This window comes from Juglans microcarpa x Juglans regia, chromosome 1S (assembly GCF_004785595.1).
Source record: "Juglans microcarpa x Juglans regia isolate MS1-56 chromosome 1S, Jm3101_v1.0, whole genome shotgun sequence".
NCBI lineage: Eukaryota > Viridiplantae > Streptophyta > Magnoliopsida > Fagales > Juglandaceae > Juglans > Juglans microcarpa x Juglans regia.
Window position 1 is genome coordinate 4,919,740 of NC_054595.1, and position 22,311 is coordinate 4,942,050.

At 34.6% G+C, this 22,311-nt stretch overlaps 1 protein-coding gene across 6 annotated transcripts; it reads right to left on the reverse strand.

The window, feature by feature from the left end:
• Positions 1-5,580: 5,580 nt before the first annotated feature.
• Positions 5,581-11,333, reverse strand: LOC121247516 (probable E3 ubiquitin-protein ligase RHB1A). 6 transcript variants are annotated; one of them, XM_041145861.1, is made up of 5 exons: positions 10,853-10,999; positions 9,433-9,551; positions 7,019-7,391; positions 6,765-6,874; positions 5,581-6,085 (listed from the first exon to the last, which is right to left on the reverse strand). In XM_041145861.1, the coding sequence occupies exons 2-5, from the start codon at positions 9,493-9,495 to the stop codon at positions 6,056-6,058; spliced, it is 576 nt and encodes a 191-aa protein (XP_041001795.1). In that variant the 5' UTR covers positions 9,496-9,551; positions 10,853-10,999; the 3' UTR covers positions 5,581-6,055. The 6 variants fall into 6 exon arrangements, with proteins under 6 accessions (XP_041001795.1, XP_041001792.1, XP_041001791.1 ...); XM_041145858.1 differs by lacking the exon at positions 9,433-9,551 and having other exon boundaries at positions 10,853-11,134; XM_041145857.1 differs by lacking the exons at positions 5,581-6,085; positions 9,433-9,551 and adding an exon at positions 11,318-11,333 and having other exon boundaries at positions 6,100-6,874; positions 10,853-11,124.
• Between the last annotated feature and the right edge of the window lie 10,978 nt (positions 11,334-22,311).

Here is a 22,311-nt window from a genome sequence, read left to right on the forward strand (position 1 = left end):
TATATGCTAAGATCTTTTAAAAAATGTAGTGACATTACTATTAAAAAATTATATTAAAAAAGAAGAATAAAAGATAAGAATAGAGGAACTCAATCCTTTATTTTGTTGGAGAGAAAATGAATCAGTCCAACCTTTTGGAAGCTCATTATCAAGAATAAAGGAAGATATAAGATAAGAAAAAAATAAAGCCAAAACAGGTTGACTCAGATACAAAAATGTGAAAGTAATATAAGGCAAATATGACTAACTACTTCAAAGAACAAAAGAGACATTTACATAAGGAGGAGATATCTACAAATCAAGACATTCATTGGTTCTCCCCTCCAAATCTTTACAACGAATGCGTCTTCTTCAACCTCTTAGGAATCCTAATTTTCCTCTATTGTATTGAAAGCTATGAGAGGCCATGAGAAACTAGGGGTGTATAAAAACTGATCAAATCAGCCTGGACCAATGCGGACCGGCAGCTGGATTACAAAACTGGCCAAAACAGACAGAGAACCGATCGGTTGATGCTAGAAATAAGTTGAAACTGACGCCGGTCAATTCTGTTCCTATTTGAACATGGTTCAAACCGCCAAACTGGCCGATTATATATATATATTTTTTATATATCTTAGGTAAAACAACGTCGTTTCACTTAATTCAAAAAGACATTATTTTACACGTATCGTTTAGAAAAAAAATTTAAAATGAATGATGCTGTCGTCTCAATTTAGGGTTCAATACCCCTTTCTCTTATTCTTCTTCTCCTGATTCTCACTCTCTCTCCTCTCTCACGCAGCGATGCATCCCTCTCTCTCTCTCTCTCTCTCTCTCATCATGATGCCGAACCATCTATCTCTCTGATCACACCAAACCATCTCTAAGTTTTGAATCATTCATGATGCCGAAACTTTCAACTTTCAATCTTATCGCAATGCCAAAGGGACGACGACAACTAAAGACTCATCAGGATCACGCTGAAATCAATGTTGCCGGTTTTCTCCCCCTTTACCAGCCAGTTTTATCTTTATATATAAGTTGTCGGTTCGGTTTTTATTTTGGATTGAAATCGAATCGAAACAGTCGGTTCTCACCCTTATGAGAAATCGTAAAATAACAAAATATACTGGATTTCACCCTCATAAGTGGCGAGCAACGATGTTGCCACAAGCTACAAGTAGTTGTCAACGAGAAATAATGCTAGCACCAAGTAGCCTAAAAAATAACAGCATTTAGCTCACCAGTGCAACAAACGTTGTGCACTCTAAGCTCTCAACCCTCTTACATCACGACGAGCAAGGAAGCTTGCCCCAACTCACATGCTTGGCAAACATTTAGACCATCAATGCCCAGAATCTTGAGTGAAGAATGAGGCACACTCACAGGAAACAAGTCTAGCGAACATAGACGGCTCACATCACTGTCGAGCAAAACACCATTTAGCCCACCTTGCATGTCAAGGGCAAGCTGTGAAGCTAGTCCCCCAAGCAATTGTTGAGGCGACGAATGCATGTAGGGAAGCTTACCTGCACCAAGCTTGCCTTGCGCAAGAAGCCTTGTGAGCCTTTTGCTCCCAGCGTTGTACACAAGGAGGGCTATTGTCGCATATTAAGCATTGATGAGGAGTAAAGATGCTTGCCTCCGAGCATTAAGCATTGCTCTCCACGAGCAAAGAAACTTGCTCCCTATGCATCCTACTCGAGCAAGTTATGCACCTTACCCCTTGAGAATTAGAAGGGCAGGGATAAGCAATCGTGACTGACCCAAATAGCAGGGAAGGACCATGAGCAAGCAATGACACTTGCCATCTAGTGACAAGGAGTCCTGGGTGAGCAATAATGCTCACACCGAGCACAAGGTGTCTCCTAGGAGAGCAATAAAGCTCCCCCAGAGCAAAAAAACTAACGGGCACTTTGCTCGCCCTCACGTGGATCATCATGAGCAAAACTGTAAGCTTGCCAACAATAGCTAAATGGGTTTGCTTCCCTTAAACTCACTATTTAAATATAATTTATGCTAACAAGTTTAAGTTTTAAATGTTTTCCCAAAAAGCGTCTCAGAACTCTATGTGGCTTGGGCCTGTTTGGAAACAAAATTGTTCTTAGCCGTTTATAAACTATTTCACTATTATTTACAAACTATTCACTATTATTAATAAACTATTTCACTACTATTAATAGATATTCTTGTATCCAAATGGATAAACGATGAACTTCAATCGCCAATTTTAATCAACAACATTTAGACATCCTAGGCTCAACTACGAGTTCGATACATGCGAGCAAAACAAAGAGGATAACCTCAATCAAGCAAAAATCACGTAAAAAAAAAATCACATAAAGATGGACAACCTTTATCAATAAAAAAATCACTTAACACTCCATCTTGCAAGATGTCTTCTTCAGCCCACTGGAGTGAATCTCACCCCCAAACGACCCGTGGACGTAGGTTTTTATACTGAATCACATAAATCTTTGTCTCTCTCTATTTATATTTTATATGCTTTATTTATTATTTATTTTATGGATGAGCACCTGAACATCATATCAACACACAATCCATCATCATGGGCCATTCAATTGTAATATTGAATTCTGACCTTATCGAAAAAATGTATCAACGCATACATATAAATCAACAATTTATAAAATGAATATATGTTAAAATCTATCAAGAAAATTTAGTAACATTAGTATTAAAAGATAATATTACAAAAGTCACAAGTTAGATGCAAACCAAAGAAGCAAAGAAAAAAAAAAACAAACCAACAGAGTCTATCGAAGAAGAAGCAACTAAGAGCCCCTTCCTCCTTAGCAACCTGAGACTCCAGACTAAACTGCCATCTAGGAGAGGAGGAGAAGCTCAACTCCACCCGTAAATGCTCCCCTTTCCACTATTTTCCTTTCTCCATCTACCATCTCTTATCCTCTGTCTGTCTCTCTCAAACCATCCTCAATCCTCGTTGTGTCCGGTCAAGATTGGTTAGATATACCACCTTGCACTCATCACTAACCTATACCACCTACACCCCAAGATTCACCGTCCTCTAATCCATCCAAATAGATTGGAGTTTGTCCAACAATGCCCGTGAGTGATCCACATGAGCCTCCCCATGGGATGAAGTCTAATGTGTCGTCACCTCCATCCAAAACTAAGTGAGACCGTGACGCCGGGACATAATAGGAGATTATTCTGACTGCTAGTTAAACAACGGAAGCTAGGGATTGAGATTAAGAAAAGTCACAAATAAAGAGAAACTCTGAGATTAGGATTTTATTATAAAATAAATCGAGTGTCCTTCTAAACCCACAAGTTGGGCTTAAATAGCTAATGAAAATAGCAAAATTGTAATTAAGGCCAAACAATAGAATATATAATAAGATAACTATGTTTAAAATCTAGCCTAAGAATCCGAAATAAAATTGTTACTAGAAATAAAAATACCATAAAAGAAAATTAACAAAAAATGAAGGAATTAATTAAAGTAACAATTTGGAAGGAAAAACGACTGGTTTTGGGATTGACAAGGGGCCCATCAGGTGAAGCGTGGTGACCAGAACGTGCGCTCCAAAGAGAGCTTTTTGGATTGGGGTCATATTACGATTCTTACACATGTAACCAAAGTTATGGTTAAAATACTAATATCATCACTTCTCCTTGCCCAACTGTGGAATAAGTCTTCTCACCCAATCGAGAAATAAGTCGTTCCTTGCCCAAATCCGACAAATACCGCTTCGTGACTAAATCCTAGGAATACTCATCTCTTCTCGTCGGTTTTGTGCTAGTCTACCTTCTCGAAATAGTCGAGTGCTTTTAACATTGCATCTGTCAACTGAGCCTCATCGAACTCGGATCCCCCTGATCAAACTGGCTCATAGTTATTTTTTGTTCAAAAGTATTACAACTACAAAAAGATCCCACAAAAATAAATCCATAAACTAACACTTCATATAATACGTTAGATCTACTTTATAAAAAAATAACTTTACAATCTAACGTATTACATCTAATCTTATCAATTTATGAATTTACTTATGTATAATCTCTTTGTGTCTAAAGCATTTATATTTTCTGTTTGTTTGTTTGTTTATATCTTTTACTTGTATTTTCTTGTTTGGGATATTTGTCAAGAGTTCCTCTCCTCCATAGTTTGTACTTCTACTTAGTATTTAATATAATTATTATCATGCTCATAAAAAGGAAGTAAAGAAAAATAAAATAAAAGAGTTAAGTTTTAAAAAAGAGTGAAATGCTACAAATAAGCTTTACACCACACACTTCTACCTAACCAATATGTAATTTATTATTTTTGTCATTCTATTTAAACACAAATGACAAAAATGACAATAAAAGAACAAAAATAACAAATCACATGTTGATTAGGTGAATGTGTGTGGTGTAAGGCTTTTGTGAATAATTTTTGTAAAAGGATGGGATCTAAAGGAGAAAAAAAATGAAGAAACATATTTAAGTTATAAAAATTTAAGATTATAAAAATGTTATTAGATTAAAATGTTACAAAAATGCCACTCCAAATTAAAATTACAAAAAAATCATCCAAATTCAAAAAATTACGAAAGTGTTACCAACACATTCCAGAAATGCAAATTCACCAAACAAACATTTGAAGCCAAACAAAACAAATGGGGTATACCATACTACCATATCTACAAAAATGCTAGAGTCACGTCCCGACATTTTTTTTTTTTTTTTTACTTAATGATTAAAGAAGTGTTTTTTAGTGATGTTGTAAATTTTCTTTTAAAAAATGTTTAAGAATATAAAAAATAAAAATGAATAAAAATAATAAAAATAAAATCAAAAACATTTTTGTTCTTATCAGGATGGGTCTCGTGCTACATCCTCGGTGGATGTAACACTGCTCCTATATCTATACCGATTACTAGAAAACCCAAAAATCCAACCAAAAATAGAATAAAATTCAAAACTATATACTAAGTTTATAAAAAGACTTGCAAAAAGTTTATATTACAAATTGACATAATATGCTCGTTTTATTTTTACATCAAGTCATGTCAATTTGTAAAGTAATATTTTGTAACTTTATTTGTATACCAAACGTTTCTCTTAACGTAACTGCATTATAGTGAACATGGCTGCACAATAATACAATATGCATATTACTGATGATAGATCATGCAGTAACAACCTTGTATCCAATTTAAAAGATCAGTCGTTCTTCAGAAGAATGCTGATAGAGGATATCAATGACATCACATAAATTTTACAGTTTGTTCAAAGGTAATCTCGATTATGGTTCAAGAAATCATTTCCACTCAAAACAGATTAAGCAAAAACCGACCATCCCATGAATATATGCATAAAGGTGAAATCATTTCCAATATACCTCTAGCATTGAAGTATCAGAAGCGAAATGTTCAAAATCCTAGTTTTAAGTCATAAACTCTTCAACTGCAAAGATCGAGGAACTTCTACCCTCTCAAATATTCACACTTCCAAGAAAGGGATATGAATGTTTGGAAGATAAAGCTGGCAAAGAGTAGGATCTACTTGCACAAAGTTATAATACAGGTCTAATTGGTCATTCCATAACACTTCGGCATACCAATCAAATTCACCAATCTTGAATCGATCTGAAATTAAAAGACTATTTACAAAACCAGTCCCATAGATCAAAACAAGTCCATGTACACCATAAAAATAGGTATAATCTGTACAAGAAAGAGAAATCTAGCAAGTCAACATGCCAGGCAGCATTGACTTCACCTAAAGGAGCATTGTTCAGATCTAAATTCCTATTATTCTACATATCAGAAATCAACAGTCCAAGTTTAAGCAGTGACAGATGAGATTAATGAACCAATGCACTATTTTCACTTGTGTGATAACTTCGTTTCTTTAGTTTGATTTTTCCACAGAGAGAATAGAATTTTAAAAAGACAGCAACCAAACTACAAATAAATCTGTGGACCGTAACCAAATAACCAGTTACGAAACAAATGAATACTATGCATATATAGCCACTGAGTTGGCAAGCTTTGGTTGCAAAGAGCAAAGAAGCATCCATCTTGAAAGAGAATCAGAGAAACTAAGTGCTGGTAGTATCAAATGCCATTTCCTGTTACAATCATGGAAGTAAACATTACATTATAACTAAAAGCCATGTCTAATTACTAAAAAATTAGCAGTTCTAGTTCATACACTTACCGATTACCGATGTTCAAAGTCACAGTCATCGTCAGTATCAGTTATCTCACCACCCAAAAAAAAAAAAAACTCTGGGTAAGTTCATAGTTCTTTAAAATTTTTTCATTTTTGATGAAACAACCTCCATAAGGACATTAGAACTTGCAGCAGGACTAAGGACAAACTACCAGGAGTGCCAAGGGGGATCATGTTGATAAAAAAAAAAGTTAACCATAAATTATAATTCGAAGAAAAATATAAGAGAGGTAATAATCATTCTAATAGGATGACAATAAAAATATTAATTATGTCACTATTTTAAAGGTTTGCTTGATCTGTTTAAAACATTAAATAATCTGGCTAGTTCTTTTGGTTTGAGACCAACAAAATTTAAAATTGACAAAATATAATTCAGGTGGCCATCAATTTACTTGATGCAAAGGAGAAGTGCTTAAAGAATTCTTCATATTTTAAAGGGCCCATGGCTGTGTCATTGGCTCACACTTGGGCCCATCCATGCAGAAGTTGGCATAAAGCCAAGAACGTACTGTATTATAATAAGAAAGTGGAAACTAAACAATGCATATATTTGTGAGAGGCAAACCAGATACCTGATCACATATAGGGCAGGCATTACTTCTTTCCCTCCATTCAAGAATGCAGGAGAGGTGAAAGTGGTGCTCACATCTCGTGATAATATTTGGATTCTCAGAATCATACTCTGCATTTTTGGGTGACAGAAAGTTTAATGATTAGCTATGAGCTTTAGTTTAGCAAATCAATGCAGAAAAGACTATTATACGACAACAAGCAAACTGAGACAGGCTATACAATGAATTGAAACACCAGTTCCCTGGTAATGCACCTTCAAGGCAAATAGGACAAACATCCTCCTCCTCCACTGAAGATACATTAGTCTCATTCAAATTTGGACCTTCTAACTTTCTTGGTGAGACACAGAAAGAATTGGCTTGAGCTTTGCAGTCTGATTCCTCAAGATCTTCACATGTAGTCAAAGTTCCAAAGCTACTGCCAATAATTGTTTCTCCGGCGAAGAGAGAATCTGGTGATTGTGGACATCTCAAGAGAAAATCATAAGGAAGAGGTGCAGGAGGGGGTCGGTAAGTGTCAGGGGTTGATGCATCCAGACCCAAATCAACCAGGAATCCTGCTGTGAGTGCAGAGGCTATGCCATCATGAGATGTCAGGGACCCGTGCTCTTCCAAACCCCGTGGACACTGCAGAAAATAGTTAAAATTTTTCAAAAAATGGTTATTTATGTAATACACAGTAATTTCATACACCCAATTTAGCAAAAACCAGCAAGCAAAAACTTGTCCTCCAAACTCCTATTGTCTTTTTGACACATGAGAGGCCATTACCAAAATAGGGCATATTTCAATGTCATGGCTCATTTCCACAAGAAAAACAAGGAAAATCCATGCAAGTACATCATAACTCAAGGAGAAAGAAGCCAGCAATTAAGAAATTACCACTGCATCCATATAAATGTTCAGATTATGTTTTCTGATAGCCATTTGAAAATCCTGCCACTTTTAATATGACAACTAATCTCTAAAAATAACAAACACTCAGAAATAATTAAGCATCACAATTACAAACCCATGTTTTTGCTTATCCCTCGTTCTCATAAAAAAAATCATAAGAGTAATCGTCAAGTGAACATATTTTTTTTAACTACAAAATTTCTGGCTAAAGATGAGATGGTTTGGAAATTAAGGATCTACGCCTCAGATTGCTAGTTTTGAGCCTACGTTGTCCATGGACATTACCTTTCTGATGTCGTCCCCTATAGATAAATATAGCTTCATCATCCCAGATTCAGGAAATTCTGCACAACTCAGTTGTGCTTCCAGTTTCTAAATCTGTTTAACACTTAATTCTATACTTATGTTTCTTTGTTATTCTTGAAGGGCATCTGATATGATTTTGCGGGGACAACTTGTTGTGGAGTGCAGACACGCAGACAAAATTAAACTTGATTACTGCTCTCTACTCCAGTGGTCCTTGCACAAGGAACACGTCAATGATGATTTTAGTTAAATTATATATATTGGTAACAAAACAACTTGATTACAGATTTTAAACACTTCATGATGGGTACAGATAGTTAGCTGAAATAGCTGTAAATGGGCATGCTCTTCAGTGTTCAGGAAGTTTAAAGCTCAAATTTCCTAATCATAAAGCTCAATTGTCTTGATCAACAGCATTCTCAAAGAAAACTGTAGAAAAAGAAGCCATTCCCACTCTCAAAATACACAACAGACAAAGGAAGCCAGAATGGATCCAATTACCGTCGGGTCAAGTAGATCCTACCACTCATATCTGAAATGCAAACTATCTTATTGGTTGAAAAGGATTATGTCCCAATCAGGTTTCCAATCCGAACTTAAACTGGGCCAGTAATTGGGGTGGAGTCACCCTCATTCAAATGTCAGGTGGGGAATGGATGCAACTGATGGAGATGTGGTGCAGGAAGGAAAACAAATATCTAATTAGATCAAGTAACTCAGCAGAAATCCAGCAGTAATATTCATGCTATCAAATGTGATCTGGTTCATAGTGCCAATGTGAAGTCACTAAGGAGGGCAGAGACTCCCTCGCACAATGGGAATGTAATTGGACTTGCCAAGGGGGAATACTTATGAGGACAAGAGAAGTGTAGAAACATGTAGTCTGATCATAAACCTTTCTGAAAATCTAGAAAGACCATGATCAAGACTTTTTTGATCAAATAGAACTTTGCAGTACTAGAGGCCACCTGTTATCGGACTCTAGCAGTATTTTTAAATCTAAAAGGTGGAGGTAATAGGAAAGGAAATCTACAATTCCTGCCAAAAGATACAGCACACTAAGGAGAGTCTTGGCTGTAAACCAGTAATGTTTCACAGAATACTAAAATTAGCTATAAAAACTTCAGAAAAGCTTCTCGAATTACAGATCCTAGATGATTGAAGCACCTAACAAATTCAGGCTAAACATACAAGCCTTTAAGAAGGAAAACGTTTCAATGTATCTGAATAAAATAAAGAAAAACTAGAAGAGAAATTGGGTAATTTTACAAATTCATTTCCATTTTGGGGTTTATTTTGAAACCCCGTGTTTATACAAACAATCAAAATAGCAGCAAATGATATTGGGGCAATAAATAGAGCAGCTGCAATATATACAACACAGATAGCAAGCCAAGAACGAGAAGGGAAGCACAAAACAATAATAATGCCAGTCATGTATAGTTAGAGAGAAGATTTTGCTGACATAGTAATAGACTGGTGTTCCATGCAGATGAGCTTTTCTGGAAGAACAGCAGCAACCTCCCATCCCTTGAAGTTATTTCTGTTATCCACCCAAAATCACCATTGATTGGTTCAACAATTCTGTTATTGGCATCAGATTACGGCCAAATGCCACATTCAAAGTAAACAGATGTTACTACAAGCACCAATGTTCTCTATATGAAAACAAAACCCAGAGCAAAGATGTAAAAAAAAACTGACATGGGAGTATAGGATAGCAAACACGGCCAGAAACAATTGGAAAAATATCAAAATTAAGCTAGCCATAGACTTGAAGATGGAGGATCCAGACACAGTTGGCAAGAAACTTGTAAGAAAATACTTAAGTCACAAAACTAACTAGTGTGCCAATGTCTAGAGTGACTAGCTTCATTGCATGGAGGAGGGTATGCTGGTTACATTGATTAGAATCTGTAACCTGAATTCAGAAGTGCAAAGTGGTGATAAATTGATTGGCTGATGACAAATAATCATCAGCCAACAGCCTAGAAACTCAGCATATAAAAATGAAAAGGAAAACTGAGCTTGTTACCTAATTAAGCCCAATAGCTAAAATGCAACTCTACAAGTCCCTCCTGCCTTTTTCAGACGTTGCCAACTGAACCTTCAACTACCATTCTATTAAAACTAGTGAAAAGGAAATCTCTTTATAAAATTATGCCACACGTGCAGAATCAATTCAAATAGCCTCATCCAAGTTCAAATTAATCTGCTCTAAAGCACAAAAATGAGGAGTTTTGATGCATATTCCATACTTGTCACGTCTAAATCACAAACAAATAAAGTAGCATCAGGGCTTTCAGATTCGTCAACACATTTTAAGGAGAACTAGCTAGCTCTGGGCACTGCCACCACCCTTCTCATCTCAAATGGATTACAAGGCACCATATTTTCAAGTTCTTTAAAATATAACAAAAAGCGAGTGTCTATGTATATACGTAAATGACTAAATAAACAAACTTCTTTTCAGCGTAATGAAATCTGAGCACCCACATGCTCGTCTGAATTACTTCCTACGCATCCAGCGAAACTCGTAATAATCAGTGTTTTTTGAGGAAAGAAAAAAAACCACAAATAAAAATGACTGATTCAAACAACTTTATCCAAATTCAGATACAGCCACAAAGAAAAAACATTACCCAAAATCTATTGAAAATTAAAAAGACGATTTAACAAACAAATTGTAACTTTCAAACCCCATATCGTTTAATCACGTTCAGTTTAATTCGCAAAAAAGAAAACAACAAAACCCAGACACGAACTTGGGTCAAAGAGACAGATAGATAGAGAACTGAAAGGCATGTGCATGGAAATAATAATCTTAATTGATAAAAAAAGAAAGAAATTCTGTAACTAACAGATTGATCAACTGAGAGTATTACCGCTAGAAAAAGGAGAGAAATTCTTGCAGAAGTCGAATAGGGAAAGAAAAGTTGAAGAAAGGTTCGCTTTTGTAGTTTTGTTTCCTTCTTCTCTCTTGCACTGTGTGCGCTCCACTCATATCTCGCTAAAATGGCCGACGCCATGACGGGTGTACAAGTTGACGAATTTCTTTTGATATGTACTTAATTGTACTGAGCAGTATTTACAAGTTGACGTGCGTACAAATTGACGGCTGCATCACTGACCTCTCAAGTCTCAACATCTTCTGGAGCTAATGTTGAAGTGTTAGGATGAGTCGGAAAAAAAAAAAAACATATATTATTATAAAGTAATATACTTTTCTTAAAAACTACTTAGCTGTTTTTAAGAAATTAGTTGTTAATTTCTTGGTTGAATTTGAACAATGTATTTCCCTATGGCTCCTCCTTTTTGAATTTGAGGGAGACGTGTTTCGAATTACAGACCTTCGTTTTGAAGGTGGGAGGTTATGCCAACTAGGCGCCTTTGGCCTCAATAGCTCATCTTTAAGATGATGTTTTCAATTGCCAAAGATTGAATTGATCATTTATTTTTTTCTACTTTTTTAACTAATCTTAACATTTAAATTCATTTAAACTCATCTTAAGTAGATTTTATAAAACTCATACTACTATCTCAACTCACTATTATTTATAAAGAACTCGACTCAGCTCAACATCTAAATAGAGTCTAATTCAACTTCCTTAATAAAAAGAATATAAACTTTTGTTCCATGGTCTTTAACTTAATCAAATGAAATGAATGTCTTTCATATGAATAGGTTTTTTTATTTTTTATTTTTAACGGGACATTGGCCAATGAATTAAGGACCTAGACGGTGGCTTGATCTTTTACCTAATCCTATCTATTAGCACTTTTAAGTAAAGGGAAAAGACAAGAATCCCGTTGAAAAGTTTCTAAAATGGAACTAAAAAAATCATTACATAATAAAGAGGAAGTTCATCAACCATGAAACTACTTTGGACCATAGTAATATATATATTTCTCCATCAATTGTTTTTTAATTCATGCATAATCATATATGGCTCCTAATTCGTCTTTAGAGTGTCATGATATTGAACACGATTCTTAGTTTTTTTATTTATTTTTTATTTGTCGGTTATGGATTTATGTATTAAATTGGAGTAAGAGATCAAAGGGCTTTAATGAGTGAATGTTGACTTTAAAAAAACAAAATTTAGTGGGCTTCTAATAGTTGCTCTTCACATGGACAGCGACAGTAGCAGATCATCTGCAATTTCTTCCAACAGCGGGGAGATTGATGTGAGGGCTTTGTTAGAAAAAGGAAAATGCTTGGCTACCGCTGAGGCTCCTCCCGCTCGCTCTTTTACGTGTGTTTATTTTTATTCTTTCCTTACATAAATTTTTTTAACATTTTTAAATATTTTAAAAAAAAATTTATAACATTATTAAAAATACTTCTTTAGTTATGAAGTATTTTTTAATAATTAATATTTTTTTATTAGCTCCTATGGAAAGACTTTTTATTTTTTATTTGTTTTTACTTTGTGATTAAAAAAATATTTTTTAATGATATTGTGAATTTTTTTATTTTTTAAAAATATTTAAAAATGTTAAAAAAATTTATCTGTTTTAGTTATTAATTTTCTCAAAAGTTCTATACAAATCAATCAGCCATTAGTTCACTCTTAATGCTAATTCCGTACCCATAAAGTTAGGTATCGACATACTAAGAACTATTCTGCCTTTGAAACAACTCTTCTTGTTGTCTCATTGTTTCCATCAATTGTCGGATGGCCTCTGCAATAGCATGTCCCCCATCCACCGAAGAATTCTTCTTTCTTTGCCTATGAGTCCTTGGAGTATTCTCTTCACTTTTGCCACGGGCCATGTGTTTCCATCTACTCCTGAAACACTCTATGCATCATATTAGAATCCATCCCCTTGCTTATACAGTTCAAGCCTATTCATAACTCTAGTGGTTCAAGCCTATACTTTAGTACCATTTCCTAGGGATATGTGGATTTACCTAAAGACGTAATCACTTTGATAGCATCCTGATTCTTGTAGGGTTGTAATGGAGTCGAGTCGAGCCGAGCTGGTCTTTAGCTTGCTGAGTTCGGCTCGACTCGACTCAAAATACTCGAGTTTGAACTTGAGATTTTTTTTTTTATTTTTTGTTAGAGCTTGACTCGATAAACTAAACTCTCAACTCGAGCTCGAAGTCAAGTCGAGTCGAGTCGAGTCGAGCTCGAGCTCGAATTGTTTATTTTTTAATTTTTTGAATAAGATTTAATAATTAATAAATTAAACAAATACAAAACAAAAGATCTAATATTGAATTTATACAACTAACAAGTAAACCTCTATTGAATTATAAAATTTAAAAAATTTTATAAATAATTACTATCTAACTAGTTGATATTTATCCAAAATAACAATATTTTAGATACCTACATATATTATTAATACATACACTTAATATGATAGCATATATCTACTGCATATATGTTTCTCACATACTAGTATATGAAATTATTAAATTTTATCAACTAATTATTATACAAATTATAAAATATACCTATGAAATATATTCACTATATAGACATAAGTAACTATATTACATATTATATATTTAATTATAAAAGTGGTATGTTTATATTATTAGATAATACATATATATGTATATATACATAGGTATATGTATATATTTATCAATATATGAATGAGTTTTAATCCAGTCGAGCTAACGAGTCGAGTCGAACATAAACTAGCGGGCCTTAACGAGCTTTAGCCGAGTCGAGTCAAGTTTTGTCAGGTATGTATCGTTTACAAATCGAGCGGGTATCTGCTTTCACGAACGATTTTTTTTTTTTTTTCACGAGTTGAGTTCGATTCGAGTTTAATTGAATGAAAACTGAGCGGGATATCGAACAGACTGGTTCATTTACAGCCCTAGCAACTTGTGATGCCCCAACCTTTGCTTAGGACTTGGCGGTGATTGAAGTATCGGGACATGAAGCATTGGGTTACATACGACCGTTCATAGATGCAAACTTAAAACTTGGAATCTGAAACATGCTTGAATACCCTACTTCTTTTGATTCACATTCTTATGCACCTTGATGATTTTACTTACACATAGGTCCACTTTCATTTATAAATCAAGCCTAAATCTCTATGTATTATAGCATACATAAGTATCATTTCTTTATGAAGATCAACTCAAATATCTAAGTGCAAAACAAGCTCTAACCGAAACATGCATGCTTAGATGACACTAACTTTTGTTCCTCAATCCTTACACAAGATCATAAATATTAACATGATAAAACTCATATATACTCCAGAAACAAAGATCTAAGCATGGCACACAAGTTATGAAAAATTCAACTCTTATCTACTCCAAACCAAAGCTAACAAAATCAACACCATTTGATGGCAACCAAAACCTCAAACCAACTATGAACACAAACACTATTATTCCTTTGAAGAAGACTTTTATACAAACACCAATATAACCATCTAACGTATAATAAAAAGTTAAGAGAAAAACTTACAAAGTTGAGGTACTCAGTTTCAACAAGAGAAGCTTCACCACAAACTCACTAGTTCCTCCTTCATCAACATGTAGACCAGCCTTGTGAATGCCGGACTTATTAAACTAATATTGGACGTAGAAGATCGTATCGCTACGTTGTTCTTTCCAATGGCTACAAATATGCTCTCTCTATCAAGTTTCCACAATGATTTGACATGGATTCTTAACATATTTGGATTCTCTAAATCAAACAAAGTTTTACACAAACTTTAACCAAGGTTTAGGGATAAACTCAATCTGAGGTAACGAGAGAATGTTGTAAAGCTTCTTACTTAGAATAAAGGAGGTTAGAGGATAAATGTTTATGCATTTACAATTTGGTATTTATGTGTTTGAAAATGAGCTCTTGCCACAATTGAAAAACAAGGCAAAGACATAACAGGTTCACATCAAATGTTGTAGGCCTCAATTATATGTGTTAAAACACCTATTTGAGTACTCTGAAAGCAGACCTAATATTTTTCGAGTCATGTTTCATTTCAATAAAAGAAACTTCTGGAACTCAGATATCCTAAAAGCAGGGGCGGAACTAGGATTTGATGTTAGGGGGGGCGATTGACAAAGTGTGGGGTATATGTGAGTATGAGTAATATGTATTTTTTACACATGACTATATAAAAAATAAAAAATCATACGTCATAAAATTGCATACAAAAAATACATGTCTATAAATCATCTTATAAGATAATTTTCCTTAAGATTTCCATAGTTTACTAGAGACTATTACAAAAAGAAAGGAAAATGAAATATCAACTTAGGATTTCCCCTTCAAATTTGAAGGATTTCCCCTTCAAATTCCATCATGACTAAGAAATATAATAGCAGATAATAGTTGTCGATAGATAAACCAAATAAACAGGCTGATCAAACTCATTTTAATTCAAGTAATGTCTCGAGATCTTCACCAAATTATTATAAGTTTGGTAATCGAATGGAGGTGAAATATGCATGCCACGAAGAGCACCTGAGGTCCTAAAGTGTTTTTCTTTTCTTTTCTTTTACTGTGCTCTCCTTTTAAATTCTTCGGCTCCATGTTTAAACTCCAATCATCTTGGCTGAATACTCAACGTTCAGTGGGGAAGCTTTCCACATCTATTATAAATGATACACACAAGTTTATATATAGCAAAACCGATAGTCAATACAGCGTTTGCTTCGCAGAGGCATGGCAAAGGCAGCTTATTAATTTGTAAGATACGAAGAATACAGAGTGGAAACCAACTGCAACTTTTGTTTAGGAAATTGCATGCGTGTCGTAATGGCTTATATACAGGATCCTACTGAGTCTCTTAGCCTCTTAATATAATAATACTCGAAAGTCGAACTCGAAGGACAAACTATGAAGGGCCAAGGCACTGAGTTGTAGAACCCATTTTTCTAAAAAAAGGAAAAAAAAAAGAAAAACCAAACAAAACTGGATAGTTTGAACTTACTTCGGTAAAATCAAGAACTAGAAGAGTAGAAGCACTGGCTGCACTGCAGATGAAAGGTGAGGCATTGAAGACTTCCAAGTTCAACCTCACTGCAGATGCAGATGCAGATGCGGGAAGGCGAAGCAACAAAACTCACTAATATTTGATGGTTAAATAATAAAAAAATGAAACTTGCAGGTCCGTTGGAAATGACCCTCGATGAGAAAGTAAAAAGTTCCATATTTCCAACTTCCAAGATATGATCATGCATGCACGCCCATACTTGACTCTTGAGTTGCCGTTGGTATTTTCACCTCTCCCCTCTCTCTGTGATATGTTATCTACTTCTAAGAATTCACCTCTCGAGATTTATGCTTTATCGATAAGCAGCAAAGATTTGTGCGTCAGGTAAAATGAAGTGAAAAGTTAGAGTGAAGTTACGTGAGTATTGGGATTTGGGGGGACAGTTTTAATAAAAATTTTGGAAGTCTGAGTATTGGGGGGGGGGATTTTAATTATATAAAGAAATATTATATTTATTTACATATAATATTAATGTTTTAAAAACCTTTGGGGGCAGTAGCCCCCCAACCTTATAGCTAGTTCCGCCCCTGCCTAAAAGTATATATAACATTAATGTGCATGCATATTACATTCCTTTTTAATTCTAAAATATATAGCTCTCATAGCTTCTCTAGCTCATACCATATGTTAATGGCTACAATTAAGATGAAGACTTGACTATTATAATGAGTCCTCGTGGAAAGAAACACATGTGGGTCTCGATGAAAAGAGATTCGGAATTAGTAGTCGAGCATCCTATTGGGATGGTTAATAGTCCACACGGCCCCCAAAAGATCGTAATCAACCATCTGTTATTAGTAGTTGGGTGATCCAGACCCAACTAAGAAAAAATGACTTCAGTTTATATACATGTATATATAATTATATATGCATAGATAGATAGGAAATAAAAGACTTTTTATATTAGAAAAGATTATCAGCACAAACGATAAATTTTTTAGAAAAAGAAAAAGAAAATAGAAAATTGATGCCATTTCGTCTAGATAAGACGATTTGGCAGACGAATCCACGTACAAAAGCTGACTTGGCTTGCTACTGTCAGAGAATTTTTCATTTAAAAAAGCAGAAGAGAAAGAAAAATAATCGACTTCCCAGATCCATTTTCGCCTCCCCTCCCCCAAGTCCCTTGAAATGGTTGATTTGGGTGGAAGACTCGAGCTTGATTGAACCCAATGTGGAGGAGGTGAGAGCGACAACATGGTAGCCACCTTCTCTCTGCGGTGGGTGGTGGATGTGCATAGAGTAGCTTTTGTGGGGAGGGGAATAGGGGCTCTGGCAGTGCTGGCATCGCTTTTGCTTCGAACTTGCGCAACCCATTAACCCCCACAAACACAATCAAGATTGGATGGGAAACGAAGCAAAAGTAAAAGGTGTGAATGAAAAATATGATAATTGGAACTAGGATCAGATTGAAAAGAACATTCCCATGGAAATGAGATGGATGAGTTGGGTTATTGGTGGATATTCGATTAAATAAAGTACTACTTCTAGGAAATGAGGCTCTTTAAAAAAAAAAAAGACAATATTTAGAGAACTTTATTAAGGATGATGAACAAAAATGCTTACCTTATTGTTCTTCAGTGGTAACGAAGACACCCGTTAAAGCTTGCAAGCTCAAGAAACTACAAATTTGCAACAACAAAATTTGAAACCGTTAAAGGCCCAGTTTCAGAATTTGGCTTTAATTAAATTGGCACTAATGGATCTTCAATGGAAGAAACCAAATTCAAATTGTGATGATCCACATAAAATGCTCGTCCAAAATTCGAAAGAAATTTCAGAAAAAAGAAGAAGAAAAAAGCCAAAGTAGAAGTGGGCTTCGGAGATCTTTTTAATTCCGATGCAAATTTGCTCTTCCTCAAGTACTTCTTAGGAAATGGTATTGTCGCCGGAGATGAAGATGGTGAAACTGAGGGTAAGACTTCTGAAAATGTAACTTTTCTCTGTATCTTTTCATTGATTTTCTCTTCCTCACCTTGCTGATTTTCTCTTTCACTAATTTGAAATTAAAACGCCCCATTTTTATATTGCAGGTGGCATGCCAAATAAGGGGGTACGCAAGGGCAGTGTGCGAAATCAACTTCCTTTAGATTTTTCCATTCGAAAAAGAAAAAATGCAGTCGCTTGGTGCAAGCGGGGGGCAAACGCGTCTGATGTGGAAAAATAAAAACTCATCGTTTCACTGCCTCCTTCCATTTTTCCAGATCTCTGACTCTCCCTCCTTCCATTTCTCTCTCTCTCTGTTCTCTCCCTCGAAGACGATTTTCTCGTACTTGAAGAGCAATTGAACCGATTTGGAGATTGCCCATTTGTTCTGTCTTGCAAGTTTGTTCCTTCTGTACAACAAACCCATACATATGGCCATGAAAACAAAGACTGATGCAGATGCACATGATAGACCCAGAACCAGAGCTTTGTTTTTTGATTTCAGGTTTTTAATGCTGGAGTTTTTGTTCAAAGGGTTGTGTTTTTTGGACGGGTCTGCAACTATGAGGAGGGGTTTTGGAATGAGGTTGGACATGAAATTTTGCAGTTTGAAATTTTGAGGTGCACTAGCTTGGTGAGGTTGGCGAACCCAGAAGGCAAAGCTCGGAAATTGTTGCGAGAAGGAACCATTTCTCGTGGTGGGTTCAAATGCAATGCTCCCTCCAAACCGATTCTTGGACAAATTAACATATGCCAAGTTTGGAAAGGATCAAAACCAACCAGGCACAGACCCTTGCAGAGAGTTCCCAGAGACAGAGATCTGGGAAAAAGATCTGGCAAGCTTTGCCTTCTAGTGCGAAATTGCAGCGATGCTCAACTACTAGTGTAAAAGCAGTTTATTTAGATTGCAATGGGAGTGTACTATTGTCATGCTCTTGATGGCGAATCTCATTTGGGATGTTATTCCCTTGCAGTGATGCTCAACCCAACCCAGAGATAGTGATGCTCAACTACTAGTGTGGGTGGCCCCGGCTCCAACCCCTGGGGATTTCTTCCTCACACTCTCAAACGAGAAAATATTGCCCGATTTCCAGTACAATTTATCCATACGAATTGGATTTTTTTTTCCCTTTCATCGAATTTGCAATTTCTCAAGGTTTCGTGGAGAATTTCCAGGCTTTATCATGTAACATGGAGGGGATGAGGATACAAAGATGGTCACGACTTGCACATCATCAACATCGTCTGGTAGATCAGGAGGATCAGGGTATCGATTGTTCAGTCGCCAAGCCTCAGTCCACCAGAACATGGGTGGAGGTAAAGCTGCCGATGCCCTATTGTGGAAGCGGCATAATGTTTCTTTTGGCATCATTGTTGTTGCTACAGTTGCATGGCTTCTATTTGAGCAGTTTGGATTATCAATTTGTTTAGATGTCTTGTTGATTTTAATTGTGCTTTTGTTTCTTCATGCCAACTATGCTGTTTTCAGAGATAGTTCTTGCCGTGTACAGCAAATATGAAGAGCATGTGGATAGGTGTTGTGGAATGATCCACCGACAATTTTCAAAGCACTATAAAATAGTGGACGAAAGTGTTATTAGCAGACTCCCTCGGAAGTTTTCAAAGAACAAGAATGTAGTAATAGTATAGTAGGATAAAATGTGAGGGGTTGATATAGGCACCTGGATCTGCAAGTTTTGAGTAGCCAACTGTTATTCTGGTATTCGCTCTTGAAGAAGCTTAGTCACAAGTACCTAAGCTGTGCACTCTGTAACCATACAAAACAAATATTTTGGCAAAGATGAAGATTCAGAGATGCACGACGACGACCTTGTTATAGGAGATAATAATTGCTGGCTGAAGTTATGCTAGTAATGTTTACTGCTTAAGTTGAGACATAACTCAGAAGTGAAAAATGTAACGCATGTTTATTCTATTTTTCTTTTTTTTTTCTTTCATTTTTCAACGTTTTAATAAATTTGGTGTAATATGTTTCTATCTGGGCGTGAATGCAGCAAGATGATTCTGAACTTTATTTGAATTCCAGGTTGAACTTAAAAAAAAAAAAAAACCTAGTGTGAAATTGCAGCGTAATGTTTGCAATGCACAAGCTCGTGGGCTTCTTATCCTCTTCTGCCTCTACATGTCTTTTTTTTTTTTTTATAAATATGACGTGGCGTCAACGATTGCAAGCCGATTGTATATATCGACTGTCTGTAGAAGAATTGTTCAAAAAATGGGTCTCATTCATTACACACACATATTTCTTTAAGTGATAATTAATTGATTTCAAATTTAAACACTACTGATTAAGCACACATTTTTGCTTTACAATGAACTATTGCTTAATTTTTTTATTTTTTTTTCCCATGGAAAAACAGTTACATTTTGTTGTGTGCCAATTTAGTGCCACAAGAGAAGACCGATTATGGCATGAAGATTATAGTTATCCTAGTATATAAGGAAAAAATCATTGAAATCGTTTGGGTCTGGCATGATCAATGACACTTCGATGATTTTGTTATAATCTTGAGAGTTACATGTTTAATCAAATTAGTATCCAACAACTTTAATTAGGACTTTAAATTTTTTTAAAAAAATAATTTTTTAATAGTGAACCTCACTCTTTTTCAAAGCAATTATGTGCGTACTTTACAGTTGTATATAGAATTACTATTTTAATATAATCTTTTGATATGCATTAAATAAGTGGTAGATAGATAAATTAAGCATAACAAACAGTTTTCTAACCATTTGACAATACATTATAAAATAATGTAAGGATGATAAATAAAAAAGATGTTGAATAGTATTACTCTGTGAAAAATGCCATGTCATGGAAGCTAGTTTTTTTTTTTTTTCAAATTGAATTGGATGATGTTGTGATTGGTATATTGCATTTTTTTTTCTTATCAAATCAGCACAATACTATAAGAGTGGAACAAAGATGTAATATATAGCATTTTTCTTTGTGTTATTGCTAAAAAAATGCTCCTATATCAAATCATCTACTGTCTCTGATCTTTCTCTTAAAAGAGATCAGATTGATTTGGAGAGGGGTTTCTTACTACTAAGGCAATCCTATAACTTCCTCACTCTCTACTTAACTGAAGTTCCATTACTTTATTTAGAAATTACTGTCCACCATATCTGCAAAAATACAATATCTGTTTGGCTTCTAATCAAAGGTCTCATGCTTTCTCTTTTTGTTGAGCCAAAAAAAATAGGGAAAATTTATTGTTTGCATGTAAATTATTATTCTTTTGACCGTCGTCTTGTTTTTATTTATCTACCAATTATTTGATGTCTTGTTTAAAAAAAAAAGTAATAAACGAATTATGGTTAACATGGTGAGAAATGATAGGCTCGTTTGGATAATGAATTAAGATAAGATAAGTTGGTTTCAGATGAGTTGAATAAAATATTATTTTTTTAATATTATTATTATTTTGAGATTTGAAAAAATTAAATTATTTATTATATTTTGTGTAAAAATTTAAAAATTTATAATAATGAGATTAAATGAAATGAAATAGTTTATATATTCAAACGAGCCCTAAAGTAATGGTAAATATTGGGTTCCTAATTGTTGGAGAAATTAAAGTAGGATGGTCCTTCAAAGGATGTAGACAAAATCGTGCCTTGGGAGGTATTTCTGAAGTCTATTATCTTCTAGAGAGAGAGAGAGAGAGAGAGAGAGAGGGGTATTCTCTCCATCTTATAGTACTCCTTGAATCTTGATGATCATAAGAAGCATGCCAAGATGTATAAACTCAACCATAAGCGGAGAAGTTTGACTTTAAAATTGGACATCAATTATTATATGCCTATTTTTGTTCTTAATATACATGAGAGCTGGTATGGGGTACAAAGATAAAATATAAAATTTTCATCTTATTTCATCTCATCATTACACATTTTTTCAAATTCTCATACAAAATATCATAAACAATTTAACTTTTTCAAATCCTAACTCAACTTCTTCAAATCTCAAAATAATAATAATATTAAAACATAATATTTTAAACTTTCAAACAAAATACAAAATTCTCATCTCACCTATGGAATCTACCTGCGGTATGATATAGTATATCAGATTATAAAATTATCTTTATTGTAAAATAAATCTAACGTATTATATGAAACTATATCAATTTGTGATTTTATTTTTATGAAATATATTTGTGACTGTAACAATACTTTAAAATATCATATTTTATTTTATATTTTCTAAAACCTTGAGCATTATTTTTCAATCGTTAAAATGGTTTAGTTTTTGTAACCTTAATATTTGTTAAAAAGTTATCTATAATATATCTATATATATCTACACACACGTATAATCTTGGAAACAAAAATTTTACTTTTCTTAAACCATACGTTAGATCTATCTTATAATAAAAATAATTTTACAGTCCAATCAATACTTTTCTCC